The 27052-nt window shown below is 42.6% G+C and overlaps 1 protein-coding gene across 2 annotated transcripts in view; it reads left to right on the forward strand.

Moving 5' to 3' along the window:
- Positions 1-3277: 3277 nt before the first annotated feature.
- megf6b (multiple EGF-like-domains 6b) overlaps positions 3278-27052 on the forward strand; it is a 112551-nt gene continuing 88776 nt past the window's right edge. For both annotated transcript variants that reach the window (XM_066690490.1, XM_066690491.1), the window contains exons 1-4: positions 3278-3824; positions 7275-7409; positions 8953-9062; positions 23432-23536. In XM_066690490.1, the coding sequence (XP_066546587.1) occupies positions 3709-3824; positions 7275-7409; positions 8953-9062; positions 23432-23536 (466 nt within the window). In that variant the 5' untranslated portion in view covers positions 3278-3708. The remainder of the gene's footprint in view (positions 3825-7274; positions 7410-8952; positions 9063-23431; positions 23537-27052) is intronic.

A 27052-nucleotide genomic window follows, 5' to 3' on the forward strand; every position in this document is an offset into this window, starting at 1 on the left:
GGGGTGATGTTGTCGGGGAATTTGTGGATTCAGGTGTTGCCACTACCCGTGACACAACTTTTCAGCAAGGGTGGTCTTTAGTTATAGATTAGCAGTAAATCCTTGGGGTTCAGGGGTCCAGGGCAAGAAGGGAAAAAGACACTAATCGAATTGCATGAGGGTTCAAATGGGAAGTAAGGAGAGCCGTGGATTTTACTGCTGGTCAAGGATGATTCAATCTGAAGGCAGTCCCTGTGAGATCAGGAGGCGAAAGGTACAACTGGTGCAGACAGAGTGTTAAGGCTGTTCACACAACCGAATTGACCTTTACTATCAACTACTTGACACTGGAGAAAGACGTACAATTAGTATCCATGTTTATTAGTGTTGGACAAAATGCATTGGAAGGTTTGATGACAGATAACAGACCTTGCTTTGTGTATGCCTTAGGACATGCAGTTTGCTCCAGCACTTGTCCTGTCTCAGGAGAACATATAAAAGCTAGCCCTTCTGGAAACGGATATCAATGTGCTATAGACTCTGACTTTGGGTAGAGATGAATCTGCGTTCTCTCCTGCCAATTTTACATTCTAGGCTCAACAAGATTGGGCTTGATTACACAGTATACCAATTACAGGGATTTAATTAATGGACCAACAGTTTCAAACCAATGTAACTATTAAAATGTCAATTTACAGAGTAATTCTATAAGTTTAGAATAGCAATTTCCTGGAATATATTTTAGCAGGGAAAAATATGAAAAGTGACATTGTTCCAGTTTAATTAAGTAAAACAGCAGCACTGAGTAGTATAAAAAATGTTTTTATTTCTAGGCATTTAATTGCAGAAGATAAAAAAGCAAAAGAACAGCTGAGGGTTTCATTTTATTGCAAATATTAACATTAATGTCAAGCATACTTATACTCAGCTTTGCATTCCAGCTTCGTATGAATCGGATCCGGGTCTCTCTGAAAATAGTATTCAAGCTAAATAAGAGCTGGAAAGAAATCAAGAGTTTGATTATACCCTTAATCACAAATTATAAACCTGAACCCAGTGGCAGCTTTAATCTCTGTCAGGGGCTTCTTTCTTCTACATGTACTGGGTTATAATTTGCAATCAGCAGGTGGGTCAAGATTTTGATTTAATCCCAGCCAAGGACTCAAGATGAAGTTTGTCCTATTGTTTGTTCGAGCAAATCTCCAGCCCCTGTTGCTGCTCTACTGCCAGGCACGTTCTCTGCTCGTGGTGGCGTACCACACACTTCAGATTATTATTTATGCTGCCATGAAACAGTGGTTGAATCTGCATGCCCTCTGCCCCATGGCTGTGGCGTGGCAGACCGACCTGCAGGAGGCTGAACACAGAGGGCAGTGTTAGAAGAGGAGCAGTAGGGCGGCAGACATGAGCCCCCTGCCCTCGGCTTGGCATCAATCGGGGCCCTGCGCTGACCCGTATCTCAACGACGTGGGTACCCTGCCAAGACTGAGACCATCGCCACTCACATTCTTTACCCTCTCGCCCCCCAGTGACCACAGCTTGAACCTTTTCGTTTTTTTTGTTTTTTTTTGTATTCGCTATCCCTCCATCCTTCAACCGTATCTCTCACCACTTTGGAATCACCTAATTTCTTGTTTGGCACGGATATTAAATATATCAAAACGTTATATGAACCCAGCCAAAAGCCCAGCTGGGGCTCAGCCCAGGCAAGCTCTGCCTGGCCTGACTGGATGCCTGGTTAGTGAGGAGGTTTGAGGTTGAGGGAGGTGATTTTTTTGTGTATTCAAAGAGGAAAACTGTTCCCATCACAACATTTCAAAAAATGACAATGGAATTACATTTATGATATAATTATACTAACATTTGAAATATATGAAGATAATAAAACATGCAACATCAGCGAACCGCTCAACATTTTTGTAGATAAAAAACTATTGATCAGCTGACATTTAATTTAAAATGGAATTCAAATCTAAACACTCCTTAACTAACCATGAGTTGTTATGTTTTCATATTTTTTTTAAATGTAAATATTTGTAAAGGCTTAAAAAAGTAAATACAAATAATCCAGACATAGAACAAGCTATACAGCTGTCACAGGCTGCCTTGTTGAAGACAAACCAGTGAAAGAATTGCACTCTGCTCAATGCTTATTTATATGCAGTAGCCGAGGCAAGCTGTAATAATAGAAACTGGGCAAAACTTTCTGACTCAAGCTGTTAAGTGCCAAGCCCTCTGGCTACAGGCTCTTGGACCGATGCTTCTCGATGAATCAAAACATGAACTGAAGGGGTCCTGTCCTCAAAAGAATGAATAAAAAGCTAATTTCACACTTGTGAGCGTGTTATATATATAAATGCTTATTTTTTTCAGAAAGAATTAAAAGTAACATTAAATTATGTCCATTATTTGCTACCAGTCATGTGGAGAACATCACAGTACTTCAGAGTTTGTTTTCCAAATGTGGAGGCTTTCCAAGTCAGTCATTAGAGCATATCGTTAAACTATCACCACAATTATGATATATAACTTTTAATAAAGTCCAATCAAAAGGCTAGATCTGAGTCATGTATTCATGTGTGGCAGTATTAGAAATTTACATTCAAATACTTTAAGTAAACTAAGGAATGTTTTGTGGATTCCCAGGTTATTGATTGTTCGGACTAGATGTTTTCTCAACGGAGGTCTTGACACATTTTTTAATTATTATCAAAAACTTGACGGGAAAATAAACTTTGCAACTTTAACATGTATTAGGCATTTTTGGTATCAACAAGAGCAGATGCACAGAGAGGTAGTTCATGAATGAACAAGCCCCTCATATCAATACAATGGTTAGTGTCGGCTATATCCCAACACCCTCCAATAGTGCTTTAATTGCGCTTTATCAATGGATTGAACTTGTGCTTCATTTCCACGTTTCATAAGCACCCTTGGCTTTCCACAGTTTTTGGACGTCATTATTCAGCCTCTGGAGACACAAGACGTCTGTGTCTGTCTGACTTTTGCAGGTGTTGCACTGAATAATAGCAAACATATCACAGTGTACCGTGATAGTTGACACTTAGGACAAACTCTTTGCACTTAAAATGTGTATTTCTCTGGTGGGATTTCTTAAATTTAAATCATCATCATCATCATCATCATCGTCGTCGACATTATTGTACCACTGAAACTAATGCATTTCAAATCCAAGGCTGACTCAAACTCAAAGGATACTGAATCGGATGTACCACTTGCAACGAAAACCGAAAGAGTTATTTTTTTTCTCAAAAGTTACTTCCAACCTGAAGTGGGTGTACCCAACCTGGCCGCTTCTCCTCCCAGGCAGTCCTTGAGGAGGGGTCTGTGTTCACCGATACAGCAGTGGATCGCAGTGTTGCACAGCACATGGGTCAAGACAGGCGCTGGACCCCCGCAAACCCCCCAAACCCCCGCAAACCCAGGACGGACAAAACCGAGGGACTGATGAGACCAGGGCTGTGTTGCGGCACCACTGAGAAGCAGAGTGCTCCCACTCAGTAGTATCTCTTCAGTAAATGAAAACTGTTCTGTTTTGTCTTTTTGAATATTTTTCTATATGTTTTTGCAACCATATTATTTCCGGGATGATAACTATGCTTGCAACTTTGGCTGCAGACTAAATTATTGGTAGGAAAAAACTTTTGAAACTGTTTTTCTCCCCCTTTGAGGATAAGTCCAGCTCCTCAATGCTTTAACGTATTGAAGATGCTCTCATTCTTAATGATGAAAAGGATGGAGCTGAAGGTCGCGACTGTCCTTGTGTTTCTAATAAACGGATTTGTCTCCGCATCCCAGTATGGAGGGGATCTCCAGCCCTACATGTAAGTAAATCGCAATTTAGCGTCAATGCCTTCAATTATAGTCTGTATCACCGAAGAATACAATCTGGGTCTGTATGTGGTCGCTTTCTGGAAATTATATTTGTTTGTTTGTTTGTTTGTTTATTAACACATAGTTATGAAGACTTGAATTGTCTTTGCTGCGGGTTGATAAATAATAATACGCAAAACAATGCTTGTTCCAAAACCATGCCATTAGAAAGTGACATGTTTCTCTAAAGCATGTCTTATGAATGCACTTTTGAATTGCCTAATAATTAAAAAAATATATAAGACATTGTAATATAGTTCGTGAGGTTTTTGAAACAAATCTCAGCACAAAGTAACATGTTGCGCTTTCTGTTATTTATAACCAATGCATTGTACATTACAATCAATGATAATCTTCCTCAAACATATGTGTTTTTTTTTTTTTGTATCTCACACATGTTTTAGTAATTGTGTCCCACTGAAAAAAGAGATGCCAATCTGGCTATCCTGGTGCAGCGCCAGACGCCAAGCCCGCAGGATCTGTTTAATTAAATCTCTTGCATTAGCGCAGGGGTGTCACAACCCGAGCCATCCCCTGAAGTGCACAGGTCTGCAAGCTGTGCTTCAGCGCAAATAGACTTGTATCTTCTGTGCCAATTATCTTAACAATTAACAAATACACTTTACCACATGAATACCACAGCAGGATCAAAACATCAATACCCCCCATGGACGTCATCTGAGATCTGATGCTGAGCACACAAACTTTATATACAGCACAGACCTGTTATGGAGTCTGTTTCAAGGGGCTGGAGGGCTCTAGTTTCTCAGAGCCAGGAGACAGAGCTTTTGGGGCCTCTGTAGAAAATACCACATTGACCTCACTGGAGTCGGTTTTCGAACACCTCTGCACACAGATTCATTATATTTTTCGTGGGCTGAGCTGATTGATTACCCTTACACAAAAAACACAAAACAAAACCAATGCAAAGTCATTTCACTCTGCAGCTCCTTGATAAATTAGACTTAATGTAACACAACTTTGAACTGGGTCCATTAATGGCTTTCTCTGTGCTCATATGAGAGTGATATATCTGCAGAGACTTGATCCATACAGTTCTGCATTCGATTAGACCTCATGTAGCCCCAGTGCCTGGACGAGAGAGTGTCATCTCATTGCCAGAGATGTACATTCATGGTTTTGCATTATTTAATGTCTAGGGGAAGGTCGTCTGTGCATTGGCAAACCATAGGACAAATATTTTGTCAAAACAACTGGAAAGAGCAATCTGTCCAAATAATTTCAGAACCAAGTCTGTTCAAGATGTTCAAAAACTAATAATTGTTCTCATAGGGGGTGGCCAGCTCCATCCCAGAGAACTGCTTCTTTTAATAGAGTCCATATGGTTAAGTAACTGATACCACTAGAGTTAGAGTGTAGCTGTGTTTCTGCATCCCTCTGTTAGATGAAAAGATTACATATAATCCGGCACTATTTGGAATTATTTTGCTTTTGATCTAACCTACACTTTACTTCTTTAACTGAATGTGAGCTGCAAAGATCTTGGTATACTGTGCTTTCACTTGTTAAAATTATATTTTTAGCATTTTGGCAGATACAAACTGGAAAAGCACTTACTAATATGATCCTCAGATCTGGCTGCTGCGCCCCTGGGAGTATTGACTTCTGTGAAAATGAGCGCCGTGCCTGCCCAAGACATCCGAGTGTCCTGTAATATACTGTTAGGTGTAGTCCTGCCATAAGCTACTGTATTCTTTGTGGCTCGTTTATTATGTTTTTAGATGTCAATTTTCTTTCCCTGGGCAACATTTACCCTGTGGCACACGGCCAAGAAGAAGCTGGTCTATCCTTCTAACTGAAGAAACAAATAATGGGGGGCTTTAACTGTGATTTAATTTGTACTCGGTTCGTGGAAAATGGCAGATGAGACCAGACCTTATTGAACCACTGAATGAGCTGAGGAGAACACACTGAAGTGCAGGGAGGAATTAATCTTTCCCACAGTATTCCTCCTCAACTATAGGTGAAGGTGCCGCATTTCAAATGCAAATTATAAATCAGACACATCTGTGTGTTCTGTAATCAGCTCAGAAGCTCTTCTCCCATATAAGTGGCAATTACAGGAGCAATCACGGCCAAATCGCAGTTTTGCAAGTTTACAACCCGCCTGAAAGCAGCTGTTGGGTAATAAGTACTTATCTGTAATAGGCTTTCTTAATACAGGCTTCCTTACCATAACACCCATTCTTCCCATTCAATGTAGTCCACACTTTAACCTCAAACCCAGAGCAGTTTGGTAGTCATCCTGTTGGTTCCAGGTATCTTGAGGAGGAAAAGTACCATCTTCACCTCTCAAATCACAGATTTTATTTGGGATCTTTGCCCAGATTTAATATATCACGACATCCTTAAACTGGCTTTCATTATGTATCTCCAGTCTGGTGGCACCCAAACAACATCTTCTTGCACATGCTGCTTTAGAGGAGAGATGTTTAACATTTAAAACCATCCTCCAAGAGTCAACATGACACTGAAAGAGATAATTCAGTTTGGAACACATAATACATGGTTTATTTGTATATAATGCCAAGATTTGACATAAATATACATATAAAAATCATTCATTCAGCCCCTTTTACTCAGAGGGAATTGTTAAAGTCCCTAAAGTAAGGAGCATGACCCTGCAATGTATTTCATGCCTTGGTTAATACCTTTGTGTTTATTACAAGGAGACTTGCTTGAAGAATGCCAAATTAAATGAAAACCCTACTGTGAGTCACCCAGACTCATCCCTCTCCATTACCCACAGTGCCTCAGTGCTAGAACAGTTTCCACGAGCCTTGAAACCCCCCTAACTGAAACCACTTCCTCTCTTGTTCCCTGAAACTGAGTAATTCTCTCCCAATTTGGCCTAAAGTGATGTGTTAGAAAGAAATGATTTGTCAGATGGTGATTTCTCTGAATCTGAAAATCCTGGTGTTGTGAGTGGTGACCTGGCTTTATTGAAGCACTCTTCTTTCTACCTGGTGTGGAGGGAATTTCCCACTGAACGTTGTAATCCAAAATAAACAAGCATCTCCTCAAATTTTCACACGTGGAAATATTTGGGAAAACCTCAAGATGCATCAGTAATCTTCATAAGGATATCAGATCATAATACTGCTAGTTATAACACCTATGTCTTTCGTGTCTGTATTTTTGTAAGTTTAATGTTCTGTTGGATCATCCATTGTTCTTTCACCGTGGGTTCCAGGACCACTATGTCAGTTGACAGTCGCGATTTTATAAGAAAAAACAGACTACCAATTCTGCGAAACGAAAACGCCTTATTTTTGGCTGAAGCTAGTTTGATTTAAGCCTGTACGTGTCTTTCAGGTGTAAGGTGGTTGACTCCATTTTGATGAAGGTCAGACTGATTGGTTGGTTTTTATCCCCTGTAGGCCGAATGTGTGCGCCGAGAAGGAGCTGACGATGGTGGGACACAGACAGCCATGTGTGCAGGCGTTCACACGCATGGTCAAGGTGTGGAAGCAGGGCTGTGCGGGCCAGCAGTGGTGCATGGGCTATGAGAGAAGGTGAGGAGGCATCGGGGGGACCTGTCCTACCGAATGAAAGAAAGCATGTTTTAAAATGCCTTCAGTGTGTTACTACAGTATACTTGTGTGTGTGTGTGTGTGTGTGTGGAGAGGGCGCAGTACACAGAATCTGTTTGCCGATTGCTTTACTCTCTAAGTTGCAGACGGTACCTGGATCAAAGTAAGTCTTGTTACGCTTTCAGAATTAGCAAAAGCCCCCGGATCAGTGAAACAATCAGTGCACACCTTAAACCACAAGAAACAAACTTGAAAAAAGTGAAATCTGGAGGTGGAGCATATGTGGGCAAGACTAATCAGCCACTAGCGTTTTATCAGATGGTAGATGCCAGTGTGGTCTGTGTACTTGCTAGTTTGTGTGACTCAGAGCAGCAGACAGTCCTGTTCATCTTAGCAGAATACCACAATAACTGGAAAGTTAGTTAACTTTCCGGGAAAGACAAAACACAGAGTTGCTTTAATGCCTTTAAGTATTGAATAACTTAATAGTGAAATACAGTAGCCCTGGTGCAGCCAATTGTCTTGGAAGCATAAGAGTGTTTTGTGCAGCAGCCAGTAGTGATGGGGAAAAAATTAACTTTGCACATGGGTATGAAGTATATACATCTTTCTTTCTTTCTCCTTCTCTTCTGTAACCAGCAGCTAGGAAGCCTCCTCTTATTAGTTTAAATGCAGGTTTCAGTTGCGATTCCCCAGCAGGTAAACTGTAATTTGGCATAATCACCCAGTGGCGACATACCAGAGGGGATATTAAAAAGCAGGAGGGCTGAAGGCAGAGCGGCGCAGACTGATAGCGGCTCTCTGTGTTCTCTGGCAGTGAGTTTTCAATGGGGGCTTTCAAAGCAGAGCCTGAGACCCGTCTCCATTCTCGACTGTATTTACCAGCCGTACAGAGCTGGGATTTGCTTTGATGGTGTGTGTCTGGGCTGCAATTAGATGATGTAAATGGGCTCATTTGTGTGCCATGTAATAATGGCAGAATAGCGTCAGAAGTGTGAAACTACAGGGAGAGTGAGAGATGTAATGAGAAGCGGAGTGCAGAGAGGTATGTACCAAGCTCAGGTACCCAAACGTATTAACGTGCCGACACCACCCCCCACTGTGTGTCTATGTAGCAGAGAGCCGGGCCGCGTCCTGAAATGGGTTTGCAGATCACCGGTCTCTCGTAGTTGATGAACAGGAAAAAACTAAACAAAATGTGTCCGTATACTTCATATAAAGAACCCTGCCATATTATAATGAGCAACCACATGATTTCATTTTGTTCCACAAAATTGTGTGGTCATTGCCTTCTCTGTGGTTTTCTGCATCAAACCATGGCAAGTAGCCCAGTGTCTCTGTCTGTTCTCCTTGTATATTTTTGTGTAGGGCTCCTCTGTCTGTATCACATTCATATTATTTACAGAGCAAAGCAACACTTAGTTTTTTGTTTTCAAGTAGCAGGGCTCTGTGTGAAAGGGCTCGGCAGATCTGGCAGTTAGTCGGTGTGATGAATCTGGACTTCATGTCTCCCTCTCTGTCTCAGGACTGCCTATTACACGGCCTACAGACAGGTGTACAGGAAGGACTATCAGACGGTGTACAAGTGCTGTCCTGGGTGGTCCCAGCTCAACGGGGAGGCCGGCTGCCTGTATCGTGAGTGTCCTTTACATTCCCTCTCCACGCTCGCTCATTTCGTGTGGTAGTTCATGTGTGAGTCACAGTACAGGATGGCCAACTGAAATGTCACTTAATGGACACCCTCCCTTCCCCAAGCACACTGCTCGCCCGACATCGAATCTGATATTTGCTGCTCTAGATCGGAATCCTGAATATTGTACGTTTTCATTGTGTTCTTCATGTTTCTTGCACATAGTTTTTGGTTGATTTCATGCTCATCCTGGTGAAACGCTAATTGTGTTTGGAACAAGCGGGGAATATTCGCAGCAGCACCATGTCACTGCTAGAGTTGGTTAATTTGTTCATTTGTTTTATCCCGTGGAATTCAAAACAAACCCCATTTAGGGAATGGATAAAACGGACTGATCTGTCTTCCTTTTGCAATCAAAGGAATATTTCACAATATTTCAGAACTTTACATCCAACAGCTGTGCTTCGGAGCTAAACAAGTGGCTGCTCTTGCTCCAATTTCAGACTTTTTTTCTACCGAACTGTGGGGATAAAAGCTAGAATGGGACTTGGCCAGAGAGCCAGGAATAGGCGGCAGGGCGGGGGATAATGTCAGAGGTGAAGAGGGACATAGCTTGTTTCCACTGCAGCCTGGTCCAATTAATCATAGCGCCAAACCTGCTGTCTGCAATAATCAGGCACAGGGCATGAGATGTCTTGCGGTTTTAAATGAAAAAAAAAACATGCAATGTGATCTTCATTATTATTTCTGTATTGCAAAAAAAGAAAAGATAAACTAACAAGAGTAATTGAAGGCAGGCTTCCCCCTGCTGTTTATTTGAAGACTTGTCGAGCGCGGGTGGGAGGCGTGCCGGCGGAGCGGCCGGGCAGTGTTTTGTTAGCTCTGGGGAGCGGAGTGCCTCTCTCTGCGGGGCTCCTAGGACCGGCGGGCTCACTGGCTCCTGTTTCACTGGGGCATTGTATCTGTGGAGGTGTGTGTATCTATATAGGTTTATTTTCTGAATCTACTGCCATTCTCCAATATGTGTGTACCCAGCGATAAGTACTTTTGCTCCACCTGTTCAGAATAATCAGTACCGCTGTAGTGGGGTTATATTGTTTTGTTTGCTCGCTTAAAATGATTAAAACATTGTATCCAATGCCCAAAATTGCAGCTTGACTCTAGGGGACACACCGCTCCTGATGTAAAAGCTCTTTTAGCGCTTGATTATTTTGAAAACTACAAACAGTTAACAGCAAATTAGAACATGTTTTCAAATGACCTGATGAGTAACCAGACCTGATGGCTCTGTTTGAAAAGCTCTGGAAATGATTGATTGGTTAAAATGTCAGCAGCTGTATGGTTTTTCTCCACAAACAAACACTTACATTAGAAAGACTGCAGGGTATAGTATCTGTAACCTGAGATGTTATAAGAAAGACAAAGAAAAGGCTGAACATCTTCTGATTTCTGAAAGGAGAGAAAGAAAATCCATTCGTACTGGGAAAAGCTTATAAATAAACCACACTCTTCATATTTTTCTATAGTTTTACTATCTGACTAGTTAAAAAGATAAACTAGGCATAGCTTCGTGTCACTTAACCCATTCTCAGTGTACTGGGTTTAAATATTTCACAATGTCAGGTTCAGGTCAGGGATTCGTTCAAAGTTGTATAGCATCAGCATGTATTTAAATATGCTCCCCTCTGACTGTTAATAGCTTAGATCCACTTGTGTATATTTTTCCAGAGATACGAACACAAATACAACCAACAAGGAGGCATCTTGCTGAGAAAGCTGAACTGGGCAGAAGACAAATCTAAATAAATAAGCAACTAGGTAGCAGTTATACAAAGCAGTATATTTGCCGGTGTCTGCTTTGGTTTCAATTTGGGACTCTGTGTCGTGTCTGTATCTCCTCCTCAGACTGCCGCTGAGTCGACAGGGCCTCCACAGGAAAGCGATACGAACTGCATTGAGCTCGCTGTGCCAGTTAACAGTGTGTTGTTTATAATTGTATCAGCGGGGTGCCCCGGGCCAAGAACTAGTCCCAGAGAGATTTTTAGGAAAAGCTTATGCTTGCCAAAGGATAAGCATCTAAAGAAATCCAAAGCCTTGATTATGCCACTCTTGTTAAAAAATATACTTAAGAAAAATACACAAGGCCAAACACTGAGCTTTTTGTGTCTGGAATGGCTTAATCACTGCGCTCTTGAGGAGGTTTAGGAGTTCTACAGGAAAGTGAACTCTGCCCGAGGCGCTGGAACAGTATCTGTCGGCACAGACAGATGCAGACTGCGGGGATTGCGTTTTAACAGTTTAAGATGTGCCCTGGAGGCCTTGTCTCCGTTGTGGGACACAGTGTAGGTTGGATGCATTGTGCTTTCGGTAATAAATAAAGGCTCAACCATCGCTGCTGTCCATTGTCTCAGAGATTGTCTGTCAGTGGGGGGTGGGGGCAATGAAGACCACCTGCCACCAGTATGACACCCTTGGATTACAACATCAGCCATTCAACACAGACACTTTCCCATCTTCTGTTCTCTTATAAGAGTTAGAGCTCAAAGGACTGCAAAGAAGTTGAGATGGATCATTTATGTGCAGGATCATGTTTGCACACGACATCTTAAAGCTGACATGATTATCTTCTCAATATACTCATCCTTGTGTTACTCATCCTTGCCCACCTCTTCCGTGTAGCGCGTGCGTGTGTTTGATTAGGTCAGATGAGATGCCATACATTTTGAAGATACCGTTGTTCTCCATGTGATATGAAGTATACAAAGTCAGGGATCCTTGACAAAAAGTCCTTCCAATATTTTGGGAGAACAAGGATGGTAGATACAGACATTTAGTGGGGGGAATCCCAGAGACGTTTTCAGAGCTACACACTTCTCCAAAATGCAGAATAACCCAGGAGATCTGGGAAGTGGATTTCCTGGCACTACAGTTCTACAGAGGTCATTTGAGCATAGCTGTCCCTTGATAGGTGGGATTCGTATCCAAGTTTTGGCCATGCCATTGAACTGTTGTGATGCTCCATCTCTGTGAAATCCCTGCATTTTGTGCTCCCCACACTTGCGCAACCCCTGTCCCACGCTGTAGCCGTATAACAGGAACACAGTGATCTGGAGGCGACCTCTGCTAGCAGCTCATCAGGTCTCTGCCAAAGGGCTTAACAGGGCCGATGAAACCTAGCTGGAAGCCTTTGATAGGATTTTATGGCCGTGGAGCCGAGTCACATAGCCTGCATACCTTAGGCGGCACCCCCGACAAAAGACCGACCCCAGCGCAGTGTAAACGGCCTGCACCCCTTTCCAGACAACACTGTTCTGTTCTTACATGGGAGAATGTCCCTTACTGCCCACCTCACCTCATATCACCCCAGCCCCAGAGCGGCCACCAGTTTACCCAGCTGGTGTGCTGGTGGTGATGGGTACCACGCAGGGAAAGCACACAGGAGCCAGGCCTGAGATTAAAGGCTGGCAGGGGGTGAGAGAGAGTCCCCCGCTTCTGCTTTTCAACAGTGTTTCATTACAGGAGCCACTGCAATGCTCCTCAATGCACGCTTTGTCTCAGCAAGGAGGGTTCGGTATTAAATTCAACAAGAATCAATTTGCGACTGTCTTCGGGGGAAACCAACTCCACTCCTACCTAGGTTTGCAATTTCTCTCTCCATGTTTCTCCGTCCAGATATGTTTTTCTTCCTGCAGCAGCAGCGTCTAAGGTCAATGACCTGCCCTTTATGGTTGTAACCTAAGATAGGCTAAGGGTTTATGGGGCAAGGTTTTCGACATTCACAATAAACTCATCAGCCTCCGCTCATATCACTAAGCATGGAAAGATATGAGGCGCGAGCAAAAAATGGCATGTTTCAGCTTGCAGAGACAGGGGGAAGGGTGGGGTGACGTGCAATCCACTGTCTTGAATATTCTCATGGATTAGCATGCACTCACAGAAATAAATAACGAAACTGTAAATGTAAACTGAATGAAATTGTAAACCATGGAACAAATAAATCCTACAAGCAATTAAAATGTTAGGGGCTACTGCACAAATCGAAGGAAATGTAATCACAAAGAACATGTGTCTAGCACACATTTGGGCTATGCACTCACATGACGATTGCACTCTCCCCGTGAGTGACCAGCACCACTTTGCACTGTACCTGTCCCCCATGTTGCCTTGTTGCCGCAAGCTGAGAAATCCTCTGATTTTTCTCAGGTCAAATACAACATAATTCCAAGTTAATTAGGCTCACGACCTGAGTTTAATGCAAGGCAGTTGAGCAGGATAAAGTGCTAAGCCTCGCTGGTGGGAATTGTGATTGCAGTGCAACGCCGAGCCATTACTGGCTCTTACAAGGCTCGTCCAGTGAAGACGCACAGCTGTTGGTTGAGTACAGGCATTTGCGAGAGCGTCTGGCGTTTCTGGGCAGATCTTCCGTTAAACACTTGTAACATTTCGGCCTCTTCCCATTTCTGGGAAAAATGCGGTCTAAAAATTGCTAGATATTGTCGTCAGCAATGTTTTCCTGTATCTTGTTTTCTGTCTCTCTTTCTCTCAAATCTGGGGGATTTCAGACTGTTCTCCTAAGAGATATGGCCAGATTTGCTTTCCTAATTAAATATCCCACTTGACATGGCATAGCTAGAATTCCTTGGCCCGCGCCGATGTTTTTGCACTTGAAACATTCTGTTCTTTAATACTGAGGCTGATTGTCATTGCAGGCCGTGGTAGCAGGCTATGAAGTGTGTTACAGTTTGCAGAAGGCTGCTGGCCAAGTGTGTTCAGGAGGTGCAGGGTTCACAAGATGCATGCTGTTTTGGAAAATCTATAAAAAGGAATATAAAAAGCATGTAGTGTGGATCCTTGTTCATAACATATCAGTGTTCCAGGAAATGTATATCACCTGTTTACTGACACAGTGATGCTTTTGCACTGTGTTCCCTAGTATTGCATTACGCATCTGAACAAAAACATTTCACTTGGTGCCATTTAGAAGGAAAAAAAGGAAAGTTGCTTGTGTGTAACATCAGAAACATATGGTGTAACTTTAGTCTGGGTGGAAAGACCCTGACAAATCCAGGAATGTTTGTGTTCAGTTTCTTGCATTTATAAATGACCATTTAACTGAAAAAAAATGATTATGGTTATTTGGTAACATACCAAATGCCATTAGCAGAAGCAATTATATTCCACATGAAACTAAAAGATGAAAATAAGATAGAATAAAACTGGATAGATAGCCTTGAAATCCATTTTCATTAACCTTTTAACCATTTGTTGGTGAGAGCGCACAACCGCACTGAGAGCGACAGCACAGCCCTTGTTTCTACCAATTAAAACTCCTCTCCCATGCAGAATATATGAAAATTCAGAGATTAATCATCATTGAGTGGCTTCTAATTCAATGCTAGAAAGAAGATGAAATACAGTCTCAAAACTGAATTGCTAATTCAGTTACTGGGGTCAACGCCAGTGCTTGGTTTTACAGAGAAAGTGTATTTTTTCATGTGCTAATAGTGAACCAAATAGTCCCTCTCAAAAGAGGACACGTAGCAATGCCTTTCCCCTGCGGGAAGCCTGTCGGTCTGTCATTGAGGACTGTGAAAGAATATACACTCTAGTCGCAATGATCACTGACCTGCCTGTGTTTAGACTCAACAGGATCTTAGATGTATATGATATTAACAGGGAGAGAAAGACAATTTGCTAACAACAGGGTTTACTTTGCATTATTAGTTTTTATTGCTAAATCGAGGCATTGTTTACTCCAAGCACTTCAAGAATACGCTGTTGTTCTGGTTGTCCTGATTGAGAAAATCCCTCTCCCTCCCCTCTGCTTTTATTTGAAGTGTGAAGGAGCAGTGTGTCTGCGTGTGGACAGTGGGCCCATTCCTCAGGAGGAATCCCCAGTCCTTCTAACTGGCGCGGTGCTTGACAGCGTGATAAAGCCCTAAGAGGTCAGGAGGCCGACGGGGTACTTCACATTTCTAAGCCCTCACGTTTATTCAAGAGCCCCTGCTTTCAATTAAGTGGTCAAAAGCTAACAATATCTACGAATAAGGCTGGAAGTCAAAAGTGGGATCTGTCCGTATTGCCCTGTAAACGCAATAAGCCTTTAACAGAGGTAAATGCCATGGACAATTCACTAGTCTGCTGGCCTTGTTAGCAAATGAATGGGACGCTTATTACCAGATGGAGCAGAAATCCCTCCTAATGACCCAGGAATCAGGATCACAACTTGTGTCTGCCCTTGGGTGGCCTAAATGTCTGGACAGCCTCTCTTAACATTAGTCTCCCGCATCCAAACAATGGCTTTAATAGGAGAGACAGTCTGCCGATCGAAGGCTCCCCGCTTGGTTGTTTGGTTTCGGGCTTTAGCAGAAAGTAGACACAGAATGAAACCTCTGTCTTTCCATCCTGGCAAAGATCGTTTCAATGAGGATAAAGGCTCAGCTACTAGCCTATGTACATTTATTGCAACCACATCAAAGGCCTCCAACAAAACAGACTGAACCAGCGTGATCCACCCAAAATACTGCACCATATTCTAGCTTGGCTGTGATCTAGTACAAATATCTTATTCTCCTCACATATGATAATGATGTGCAGAAGTGAGGTGCGCTTGTTTGCCACATGAGTTTGGGATTGCAGACCTGTGCAGCCTTAGCAGGAGTTACACACAGGACGTGACACGGGCGCTGACAGCCTGGTGAGAGGAAACCCCAACAACTCAATCAAAGGGAGGTCGTGTTTGCTAGTGATGGACAATCCCCCCCATCTCCACTGAACACAAGCAATTCATGGATGATCCTTTTAACTGCAAAGGTCCCGCAGCGGTCTCACTAATCAGCGTTTACATGACAACCCATCACCGTAACAAAAACAAAACATTGCAACTAGGTGTCAGTTTTGACAGGAAAATCATTAATTTGTTATGGCTATGGTTACTTTGAATGATGGTTTTGGTACTGTCTGTGTTTAACGCCAAGGACAAATGCAGGGTGCGCTCCTGGTTGGCCAACTCCCGCCTGTGTAAATGTGTGGTGTGTTCAAAACCCAAGGAGAAGCGAACATCTACACATAATTGCTTTATTAAATAGTTAAACACAAATAAAATAAGCAGGACAATAGAAACAGAGGGGGAGACCATGTGAAAACACTGTAATGAAAAGTAGGATGTCACCATCTTTTTGTGTTAGAAGTGACTGTTGCCTTCTGTGTATATTGTGTGCAGGCTGTGCTGTCAACCGTTTGCGTACTAAGCGTTGTGCGTGAGCTGGCTATTTCCGTTCTCCTTTTGTAAACGAGGTGTGAAGGCCACCGAGACGCTCAATTTCTGACACCTGCTCATCTCATGCCCATCTTTTTAATGAATAAAGGACAGCAAGAAATATTGACCTTCTGCCTTTGTGTGAACCGCTAATCCACTCAGACAAGGTTCTTTTGTGGCTGAGCCGGGGCAATCAGAGAGACAGCTGGGAGTAAGTCTTATTTCATTTTGCTGGGATCATGGTGAGTTAGGGAATTGTGTAAAGGGGATTATGGATGTTAGGAGCAGCCAAACGCGGATGGGTCAAGAGCCAACTCCTGCGTTTCCCACTGCTTGCGAAATCCACACAATCGGAGAGTTGTGGGAGAAGCTTTGCTCCACTAGCGATTCTCTGGGGTGACAATGAAAAACTTCTGGGACTGCATAAATGTTTCCCTGTCCCAGTGTTTCAGACATAGAGCACGCTTAATCCTCGGGTCTCTCCAGCCGATGGAAATCAAATTCTGTTTCGGGCGTCAAACGCAGCTGCAGGTGATGTAATCCTGCGTTGCCTCCAGGCGAACTGTCGGACATCATAAAACACTAGTTCAAAGTTATCAGACGGTCTAGAGATACTCACGCTGCTTCCTATCAGGTCTTTCGGTGAGACCAGAATCGAACACCTACATTACAGAAATCGGAGTGAGATTTTGAAGTTATAGAAATGTGCTTCTGTTTACATTACGATTGAGACTTACTTAAAAACTTAAGTATTTTTCTGTACAAATTTCACACAAGAGCTGAATATTCGAATTAGCCTGCTACACTCCCTCTTCCCTGCTGCAATGAGGGGAACACCAATGCTTTGATGCAGCAGTGTAAATAGCTCTCTCATAGTTCATTGTAATCTGTTCTCAATAGGCTGCCCCGGATCAAATAAAACCTTTTGACTGACTGACTGATAGATTGACTGTTTTGCAGAGCTGTTTTTGTGGGATGAACCACGTGATGGACAAGCGCTTGCCAAGCACTGGCCAGGTGTCACAATGCTGGGCCAGACTGTTGTTAGAGTTGTTTAGACTGCGCTGTCTAGTTAATGCTCTGACACTTGAGGGAACTTGCGATCCGTTGAAAGAGATGACTGAAATTGTGCTGTTGTGCACGGCCCCTACCTCCCCCGCAGTTACAGATTGTTGGTTTCCATTTGTCGTTTTGGCAGACCTGCACCTGTAAATGTTCTGCACCGACTTAACTGGATCCTGCGTGCCAAAACCCAACCATGCTCTTGAATGGTTATTTGGAGAATTAACACATTTTTAACAATCAGCCTCTGTTTGCCAAAAAAAACTCCCTCCGTCCCCATTCATGGCAATTATCAGTCTGAGGTGGTATTTCAGCAACTTTGGCTGTGTATGCGCATAAGCGGATTATCCTGGTTACAGTAAAAGAATGAAAAAAAAAAAAAGACCATGTGTAATATCAGCTATAACATCTCAATTTTGCCAATCGAGCTGTTAGCTGTGGAATGCGATGATTGTATTAATTTCAGAATGCTGGGGCCGAGTCCAAATAGCTTGTGTTACCCTTGGAGTCATTGTACAGAAGAACCCTCTGTTTGATTCTTTTGATTTTGCTTCCCCCGCTGTCGACAGTAACTGTCATTACCGAGAGGACAGCCAGTGTACAGTCTTTTAAAACCTATCGATCATTGTGCTGTCCCACAATCACTGGCCATCCAAATCTGAGCGTCCAAATCGCTTCTGTGAGCTCTGCGCTGGTAAACAGCTGTTACAGCGAGACGGGCCTCTCTGTCAAAGTGGCCATTTCTCAGAGAAGGAAAAACGAAGAGTTGATAAAAGCCAGTGTATCTATATCTACACTACCCTTCAAAAGTTTGGGGTCACTTAGAAATGTCCTTGTTTTCAAAAGAAAAGTGTTTGAGAAACAGACGCCTCACAGGTCCTCAACTGGCAGCTTCATTAAATATTTCCCACAAAACACCAGTCTCAATGTCAACAGTGAAGAGGCGACTCGGGGATGCTGGCCTCCTTCGCAGGTTTGCAAAGAAAAAGCCATATCTCAGATTGGCCAATAAAAGGAAAACATTAAGATGGGCAAAAGAACACAGACACTGGACAGAGGAAGACTGGAAAAAAGTGTTATGGCAGACGAATCAAAGTTTGAGGTGTTCGGATCACAAAGAAGAACATTTGTGAGACGCAGACCAAATGAAAAGATGCTGGAGGAGTGATTGACGCCATCTGTCAAGCATGGCGGAGGCAATGTGATGATGTGGGGATGCCTTGGTGGCGGTAAAGTGGGAGATTTGTACAGTGTAAAAGGGATCATGAAGAAGGAAGGCTATCACTCTTTTCACATTTCACATTTTTCAATGCCATGCCGTACCCTGTGGATGCCGGTTGATTGGAGCCAATTTCCTCCTACAGCAGGACAATGACCCAAAGCACAGCTCCAAACTATGCAAAAACTATTTAGGGAAGAAGCAGTCAGCTGGTGTTCTGTCTATAATGAGAGGCCAGCACTGTCACCGGATCTCAACCCTATTGAGCTGTTGTGGGAGCAGCTTGACCGTATGGTACATAAGAAGTGCCCATCAAGCCAATCCAACTTGTGGGAGGTGCTTCAGGAAGCATGGGGTGAAATCTCTTCAGATCACCTTAACAAGTTGACAACTAGAATGCCAAAGGTCTGTAAGGCTGTAATGACGGCAAATGGAAGATTCCTTGACGAAAGCAAAGTCTGAAGGACACAATTATTATTTCAATTAAAAATCCTTATTTCTAACCTTGTCAATGACTGTATTTCCTATTCATTTTACTATTTTTCCTATTCAGACTCATTTCATGTATGTTTTCATGGAAAACAAGGACATTTCTAAGTGACCCCAAACTTTTGAACGGTAGTGTATATCTATCTATCTATCTATATATACACACACACATATATACAGTATATACTAATATTTCATCCTTGTCTTCCATTCTCATAAGGCTTACACTCATGGTACCTCCTTGAGTTACATATAAAATAAATATACATCAAATGCAAACAGTATTATACAGTATTGTCATAATCTTAAAACAACATTTCAAATCATTACTTCACTTTGAAAAGTCTTCAGATCCTTACATGTCTGGGTATTTTAGGAAAGGAAGATCATACTTGTAAAATAGCTCAGAGTTCAGAGGTCATACATCCTCTGACTGCAGTCAAACCCTTCGGTGCGTCTTCAAGCAGCGCTCCGAGTTCCAGGAACTCATTACAAGACCTGACTAGAGTCAACAAGAGTTTGAATTTAAACCCTATGCAAGTGATTTGGCTCTACAGTCCACATCGGAGATTAACAGCGATTCTAACGTTTTCCCTGATTGTTTCCTCTTTTTTTTTGTTTGGTCGGTTTTGCTGATAAATCCAGACTTTGACCTGACAATAATTCCTCATGATTAAGTATGGGAACCTCGGCAGGACGAGAGTTGGGGATGTGCTGTGATTGAATGTCTCTGGGTGGATGTTTGTTCTGTTAGAGAAACTGGCGCTTCAGATGTTTATTTTAAGTACTTCTGCTGCCAGGAATTTCTAAAATGTTTTAATTGCTTGGCTGCTGAATTAACAAAACAGGACAGCCGTACCTTGATGTGCTCAGATTGATAATCCACAGGCTATCTCTCATTCTCTTGCCGTATCTATCACAGCCCTGAACTCACCTTGTGACCCTTAATAATGGCTGTACAAAATGAGAAATGGAAGTTCAGATTGTTTAGATACAAAATTAGATACAAAGAGTGGCTGTGCTATAGTGGCCTTAGAGACATCATTTATTTATAAATCAAAATGGTTTTGCTCAGCGAGGCAGACCACTACAATGGCTCAGTGGTGATTGGCACTTTATAGTTTGTTCATTTAAATAAAATAATTTGTGGTTTGGAGGTAGGTGTTACAGCCCAAACAGCCTTATTTTAAATGACAGATTTAATGTTTCTCTTCGCCCAGGCAAAACACTGTAATCTTCACCTCGAGGACTTAAGCTTTAAGGAGTCTCTCGTTCATTACATAAGCTTAGGAAATAGTGCTAAAGTAGTGCTCTTTAGCAATGCTTCAACAACTACTGCAAGTATATTCCTTACTGAACAGTTTTTAACATTTGTTCACCCTCTGTTGGAAATAAGATTTGTGATTTCACGTAACCTCCTGGTTCAATAAAGCATTAATACACAATATGTGTGTATGAGTGTGTGTGTCTATATATTTAGAGACAAATCAAATTTTCACATGCACTTGTTATGTATTACACTAAAAACCACTAAACTACAGTAGAAGAGGTAAATCTCATTAACCTCCCATATATCCTGCTGGGGAACCTCTTAGGTTTGAATCCTTGCTGGATGGTATTTATATTTTCCTGTTAGCAGAGTGGATTCCCAGATTGACTGCAGAGGACTTTGATCCACAGGGGGGCTGTTTACCTAGTGTTACAAAATGAGTTTATAAAAAGTAACAGTTATCTTATCCTGGCCGGCCATATGAGAATTAAATCACCCTGACAGATCGCAGCCCTCAAATACCTTGACATGAAAACCTCCCGCCTGTCCCAGAGTTCTTCATTTTGAATATGACTTTGATCAAGACAGAGGGAACATAATTACCAGACTAGATCAGATGATGTATGAAACCACCCCCCACCATAAATGCGAGATTCTGTAAGAAAATCAGCCTGTTAACAGATAACTTGCAAGTCTATGGATTTCATTTCATCTCCTCGTTTTTTAGTCCAGAAACAAAAGAGAACTGATTTCTCTTGCTCTGACAAAAGTGTAACAAATCACCGCTGATGTATTTCCTCTGTTCAGCGCCTGAAACCGGAGAGGAGCGGTGAAGGTGGTGTGTGATGTTTGCGGGAGTAAATCTCTCTCTGTTGCTGGTTGGCTTTGCCTGCAGCGCGGCCAGCCCGGCCAGCGTGCTCTGGCGGTTGCCTTGTCTTCTCCACGGCCGGTAATGTGTTTGCTTACGGAGATCAGGGGGTCCTTGCGGATTGTTAGAAATAGATTAGACTAGTAACCTGTCAGCAACTCCTCTCACGAGTAGGATAAACTAAAAGCGCCCTTGTTTCGCAGGAATGGATTAGGCAGTCTGTGAAAATGATTTCCGAATGCATAGAATTTGTTTTTCAGTTATTCTTTGTGTTTCGGACTGTTGGCTTAATGTGTGTTAATTGGTTCAACACATTTCGTTTTCAGCAGGAGTTTTGTTTGTTTTTGATGGCTGTGTTTTTGGCACAGTGATTGCAATGCATGCCAGTTGCGAACTCTGAATCTGAAGATAGGTTTGGCCAAGTGCAATAGTTAAATGCTGACAGGGCTAAAAGACAGGCATATTATTATTATTATTATTATTATTATTATTATTATTATTATTATTATTATTATTATTATTATTATTATTACTTCCTTGCATGTATTAAAGTTAGATTTGTGTTTTTCCTGAACCTTCTGAGGACTAGGAATGATTACTAAGCAAAGATCAACTCTGTACCACTCCCTTCACCTGGAGTTACTGTGGGAAAGACAATAATAGAAACCCTGCTATAGGTCACTGAATATGTTCTAGCAGGGGTAGTCAATTATTTTCAGGCTCAGGGTCCAAATTTCTTGGTCAAGGTATAGTCAAGGTCCAGACAAAACGTTTAAATACTTGTAAATATTAGTATTAAAATGGTTTCAGACCACTTTTAATTTTAATTTGTTAAAGATTATTGTAGGCATATAGATAAACATAATAGACACTTTCAAGCATTTCGTGTCTTATTAGATTCAGGTCTTTACCATTTCCCTTTGTCCCACTGTGCACTGCACAAAATGAATGTTGAAAAATGAGGGCACAGTTGATTGAATAATTCAGGGTGGGGGTCTGGGGGTCCTCCCCCAAAAGATTTTGACAATTGGAGAACTGAAATGCGCGATTCTGAGTCATTTCAATGTCGAAAAACTCCATGAAATCAGGCAGATTTGGACTCAAACATATCTTTGCCCACAACCACACATCAAATCACACATCAACCAACATTATGCAGCAAACTAGACGCGGTTTCTGGTGTCAATCTATCAGAGATCTGTGTCGGTGGGTCTCTAACTGAAATGGATGAGGATGCACATTTCTCGATTTGTGCGCTGCTAGAAATATGCGTCTTCATTGGAATCTGCGTGCAATCAACTCACTGACTGAACCCGGGCTCTACAGGACATACCATATTATTGTCTAATAACCAGGAAGGGCTGCTACTAGGTTCCACACAATAACAAGCACTGAGTGCAACACACCTCCATAAAAATACATCAATAAATAAATAAATAATGATAAGTTAATTAACATTATTCTCGCGGTCCAGTCATAAGCGTCTGGCAGTCCAGATTTGGCCCGCGGTCCTCCTATTTTCTTCCCCCACGTTATAGAATGGTTCTCAGACACAGAACAGAAATGGACTATTAATACCATTACCATACATACATATATATATATATATATATATATATATATATATATATATATATATATGTATATATATGTATATATATATGTCTTTGTTAAAACACAACGTGAATAGTTTATTAAAGTGCTGAGAGAAAGGACCATGTTAACAAACCTTATGTTAACTACCCCTTTTTTAAAAGATGAACCGATGACACATACAAACCCACTACACTTGCTTTTGTGAAACACCTCTGACAGATTTACGTGACATGGGCTGACGTCTCTGTCTCGTTCTCCTCTTTAGCGAAAACAGGTGTTAACTTGGCATGACGGTAAAGGTTCCGTGAATATGGCCCCTGTGTGTTTAATGTTTGTGTTTCGGCAAAAATAATCTTGTTAAGAGATTATATGTCTTTAGAGCTGTTTTCACAAAACATTGTGGTAAGATGCTCCTTTTTACACCGAGACATGAAGACCTTTATGTGATTTAATAGAAATCAAACCATAATCCCATGAGTATCATGATCAAGCAGTGCGAAATTCAGTTTGAAAGGTGATTCCAGACCACCAGTCTGTAGTGCGGAGCAGTGTGTGACGCGGCCTGCTGTCTGAGCGCCGGTGTAACCACCTTCTCTCCCTGTGTCTCTGCAGCTGTTTGCAGTTACGGGGTCTGCTTCAACGGGGGCCAGTGTGTCGAGGGCTCCTCACAGCTCTGCCACTGTCCGGCAGGATTTAATGGGGCTAGCTGCCAGTATGGTGAGTACAGACCTCATTCCGTTCTTCTCATCCCTCCACTACACACTCCGCACTTTGCCAGCTCCCATCCACTAACCACTTCAACCAGTACAAAGTCATGGTGAGCAGGAGCCAGTCTCAGTAGGCCCGGGACACAAGGGATATTATTTATCTTTTCCCTGACAAAGAGTAATGGGAATGGGTTGGGAGGCCTGGACTCTGAGATATCAAATGCAATGTGGCTCAGAAGAGATGATGTACTGTATCTTTGTGGGTTCCTAAAAGGCCGGATTTTCTGGATCTTAGAGACTGTTGGCCCTAGGCACCCTACGGCATTCTGTTTTCCAAATCCACTAGGATCCCACGTTGCTTCCTTAAGAAACATTTGAAACACAACCCCATTTTTGTAGGCCACTGGTACGGGACAGATCATGATTGTCAGTGGGTCCTCAAGACTCGAGATTTGAAATACAGCCCCACAGCATGTCAATGAGAAGGTTGTGTGCATGGTTTTAGGTATGCTTCCTCACTCTGTTCACCTTGCGATGTTCAATGGCTGGGTTCTGGAGCACAATCCAGGCCAGAACCTCACTGCACTCTCATACCTGTGCCGAAGACTTGACAGGGGTTCCTTTCAGACCTTTGTTTAAACATATTAAAGTTATTTTTTCGTGAAAGGGCTCGGACAAGCTTCCACTTTCTCTGTAGCTTTTCCACCAAGCAAATTATTCCGCATTCCCTTATCTGCCTCCTTGCGTTTCATGGTATAAATCAGGCATGTGTCATTTAACTGAATACCGAAAGTGCTTAGATAAGCCTGGAGTTGAAAAAGGCTACTGTAAAGCTTTCTGGAGGGGCTGCCCTGTGACATTGAACACATAATTAATTTGGCCGATCATCTTGAAGGACTGATTGACTGGTGTGTGTTTTAAGCTTTGCCTGACAATACCCAATTATTCTTTATTGGAGAGGAGCGGTTCAGAAAGAGGATAAAGCTCACTCCAATTATAGGCTGCCATTTTAGTGAGTTCTCCCTCCGGGTTACCGTACTTAGCTTGGAATGTTTTGTCTGAAGGCATCGGGCCTGTCAGTCCATTGACGTGCACTTCGACACTAACTAATAACTCTTTTTCAATAATGTTTCAAGTCTTCAAGACCTTCATTTGTGGTTCACGCTGCTGTGAAGTTGTTCTCTAGTTGAAACTGGAATTGAATCTGGCTTAAAGACAGTCATATACTATAGTACTGCTCTGCAACACACTTTTGGAAGAACTTCTACTGCCGTCTGAAGGTTCCAGAGAGAGCAAAGGCCATTCTCTTTCTTACTTACTTAATATGATTCATGGTGCTATGTCTTTTTCTTTACAAGGCACATCATTTGTATGTCTCGTCAGATCGCCTCAGCGGCAGGTTTATAGCCTTAGCACTTCTTAATCACTGCCAGGCCTGCTTTTGTCACCTTTGGCCTAATGTCTTTTCCTGATGGCCCAGCAGAAAGCCAAGAACATTATCTGCAGGTGTTGTCATGGTGCAGTAAGCTAAACAGCGCAGGGTAAAAGGGGGATGGGCGGTAGGAGGACGTTTTGGTTTAGCTGATAATGATGCAGAGGAGGAAATTCCTTCAGCTTCCTTGTTATCTTCAAGGCTCCTGTGAAGTTCAGGGTGTCTTACGGAGGGAGTGCTGCTGTGGTCAGTGTGTTGTTTTTGTTGCTTCCGATGTTCAATGGTGCCGATGCCTCCAGTCAGCTAAAGGGGTAACGTTGACAAGAACAGAATGAGCAGCTCTAAAAAGATACACAACTTTTCAGCCGTATCCCTTCATCGCTGACCTGCTGAAAGAAATTCCTTTTGCAGGCAGATCCTTCGCATCGTGGAATCCGAAGTGCGGTTCATTGAGTGAGTGTGTAGGGCGTGCATTAGGGTGAATGAGGGCTTTAACCCTGCAGCCGAGGATTGATGAGCAATGGTCCAGGCACAGTATTCACATGGTTGTTTCCTGTGAGGGTCATAGGCCTCAGTGGAGCCACCAGCTCTTGGATCCAGTAAAGGACATCAGTGTGCAGTCATGGGGCTGTGAAGGCGGGGGAAGACAATAGGACAGTGTTCTTCTAGGCTCTCAGTGCCGATGGTCAGCTCTCCATCCTGCCGTTGCGTGCAGAACCTCCTTGCCTCATCAATCCTTACCTGTCTAGAGTGCTGTGGGTCAGGGCTAGAAAAACAGTACTGTCATGTATTTCATGCATTCCAGGTGTAAAAAGTGTCTTCATCTCCTGTGTGATGAAACTGACTCCTAGGTACACTACTGGACAGCTGGTTTTTGTTTTATTTTGCTTTACCTGTAATGGATGTGTGAACTGGATTGGAATGGCTAACCAGCATTCCTTAGCATGATATACAGCCTGACTATGGAAAAAAAACAGTGAAAGAGTATTCGCTACAGAGTATTTATTTTAAAACACAAAACACCGGTAACAGCAGTAACTGATCATTAGACAAGAGCTTAATTTCTGTCGGATCCATAAATGAGATCCAAAAGCTCCTGGGTCAGTATATGCACACCTCTTTGACCGTATCGTACATCTCGAAGTATCAGGATTCTGTGACGCTTAACATACCAAGCGCATACGATCTGTCCAAGGCCCCTTCGGTGCAGAATTAACAGAGAAACTACTTGGAAATCCAACCTACGAAGAGAGTTGCCGGCTTTTCAGTCCTGAGCCTGTGGGTGTGTTCATTAGCCCTTTTTAAATTCTCTACATTGTTTGGTGGTGTCTTCCCATAGAAGTGGTCAAAGAGTCTTTCCCCAAACACTGCAAGACTCTTTCATTACTCCCTTTATGGGCCAGTTGAAAGAAAACGAGCCATTTCTTCAGCCAGGATATTTGATCTCTAATGAGAAGGGTGTTCTCTCCATACCAAGCCCTTTGCTGCAGCTGACCCTTAGGCAAGCCCGGCTCATAATAGGAGACGGCACAAAAGGTGCACGAAATGCAAGACGGGAAGAATGATGGGAAAACAAACAAAAGCAGAAGGAAAAGTGAAAGAAAATGAGTGTTATTGTAACGCAAATCAAATCTGGGGTTTACTAGTTCTCCTTTTGATGTAGGGAATGCTTCCTGCACCTGCTGGGTGTGTGAATGAGGTGGATGGCGACATGTGTGGGGTTTTATTGGGCTTGTGGGGATATCTGTGGAAGGCTGGTAGGACAGATAGGAGCCCCAGGGTGTTATTGGGGAGGAATTTGCAGGAGGTGCAGGAGACCACAGAACAGCTACAACATGGCCTCTTCATCACCAGCATTGACACTCTGTAAGTCAAGGTCAAGTCCGCAGAGACACTCAATCTCTACTCAATCTTTGTTTTGTACTGATGAAAGGCAGCATATGTGGAAGCTGTTAAATTAAGGACAAACTTGCGAGCGACAATAACAGCACCCTTGAAAATTCTCGTTGGGGTGTGAAGACTAAACACTTCACTGATACACTAGGTACTGTATCTGTCTGATCAACTGCACTCTGCTTTTCTGGTTCAGTGAAG

The sequence above is a fragment of the Amia ocellicauda genome, chromosome 18 (genome assembly GCF_036373705.1).
Source record: "Amia ocellicauda isolate fAmiCal2 chromosome 18, fAmiCal2.hap1, whole genome shotgun sequence".
In the NCBI taxonomy this organism is placed as follows: Eukaryota; Metazoa; Chordata; class Actinopteri; order Amiiformes; family Amiidae; genus Amia; species Amia ocellicauda.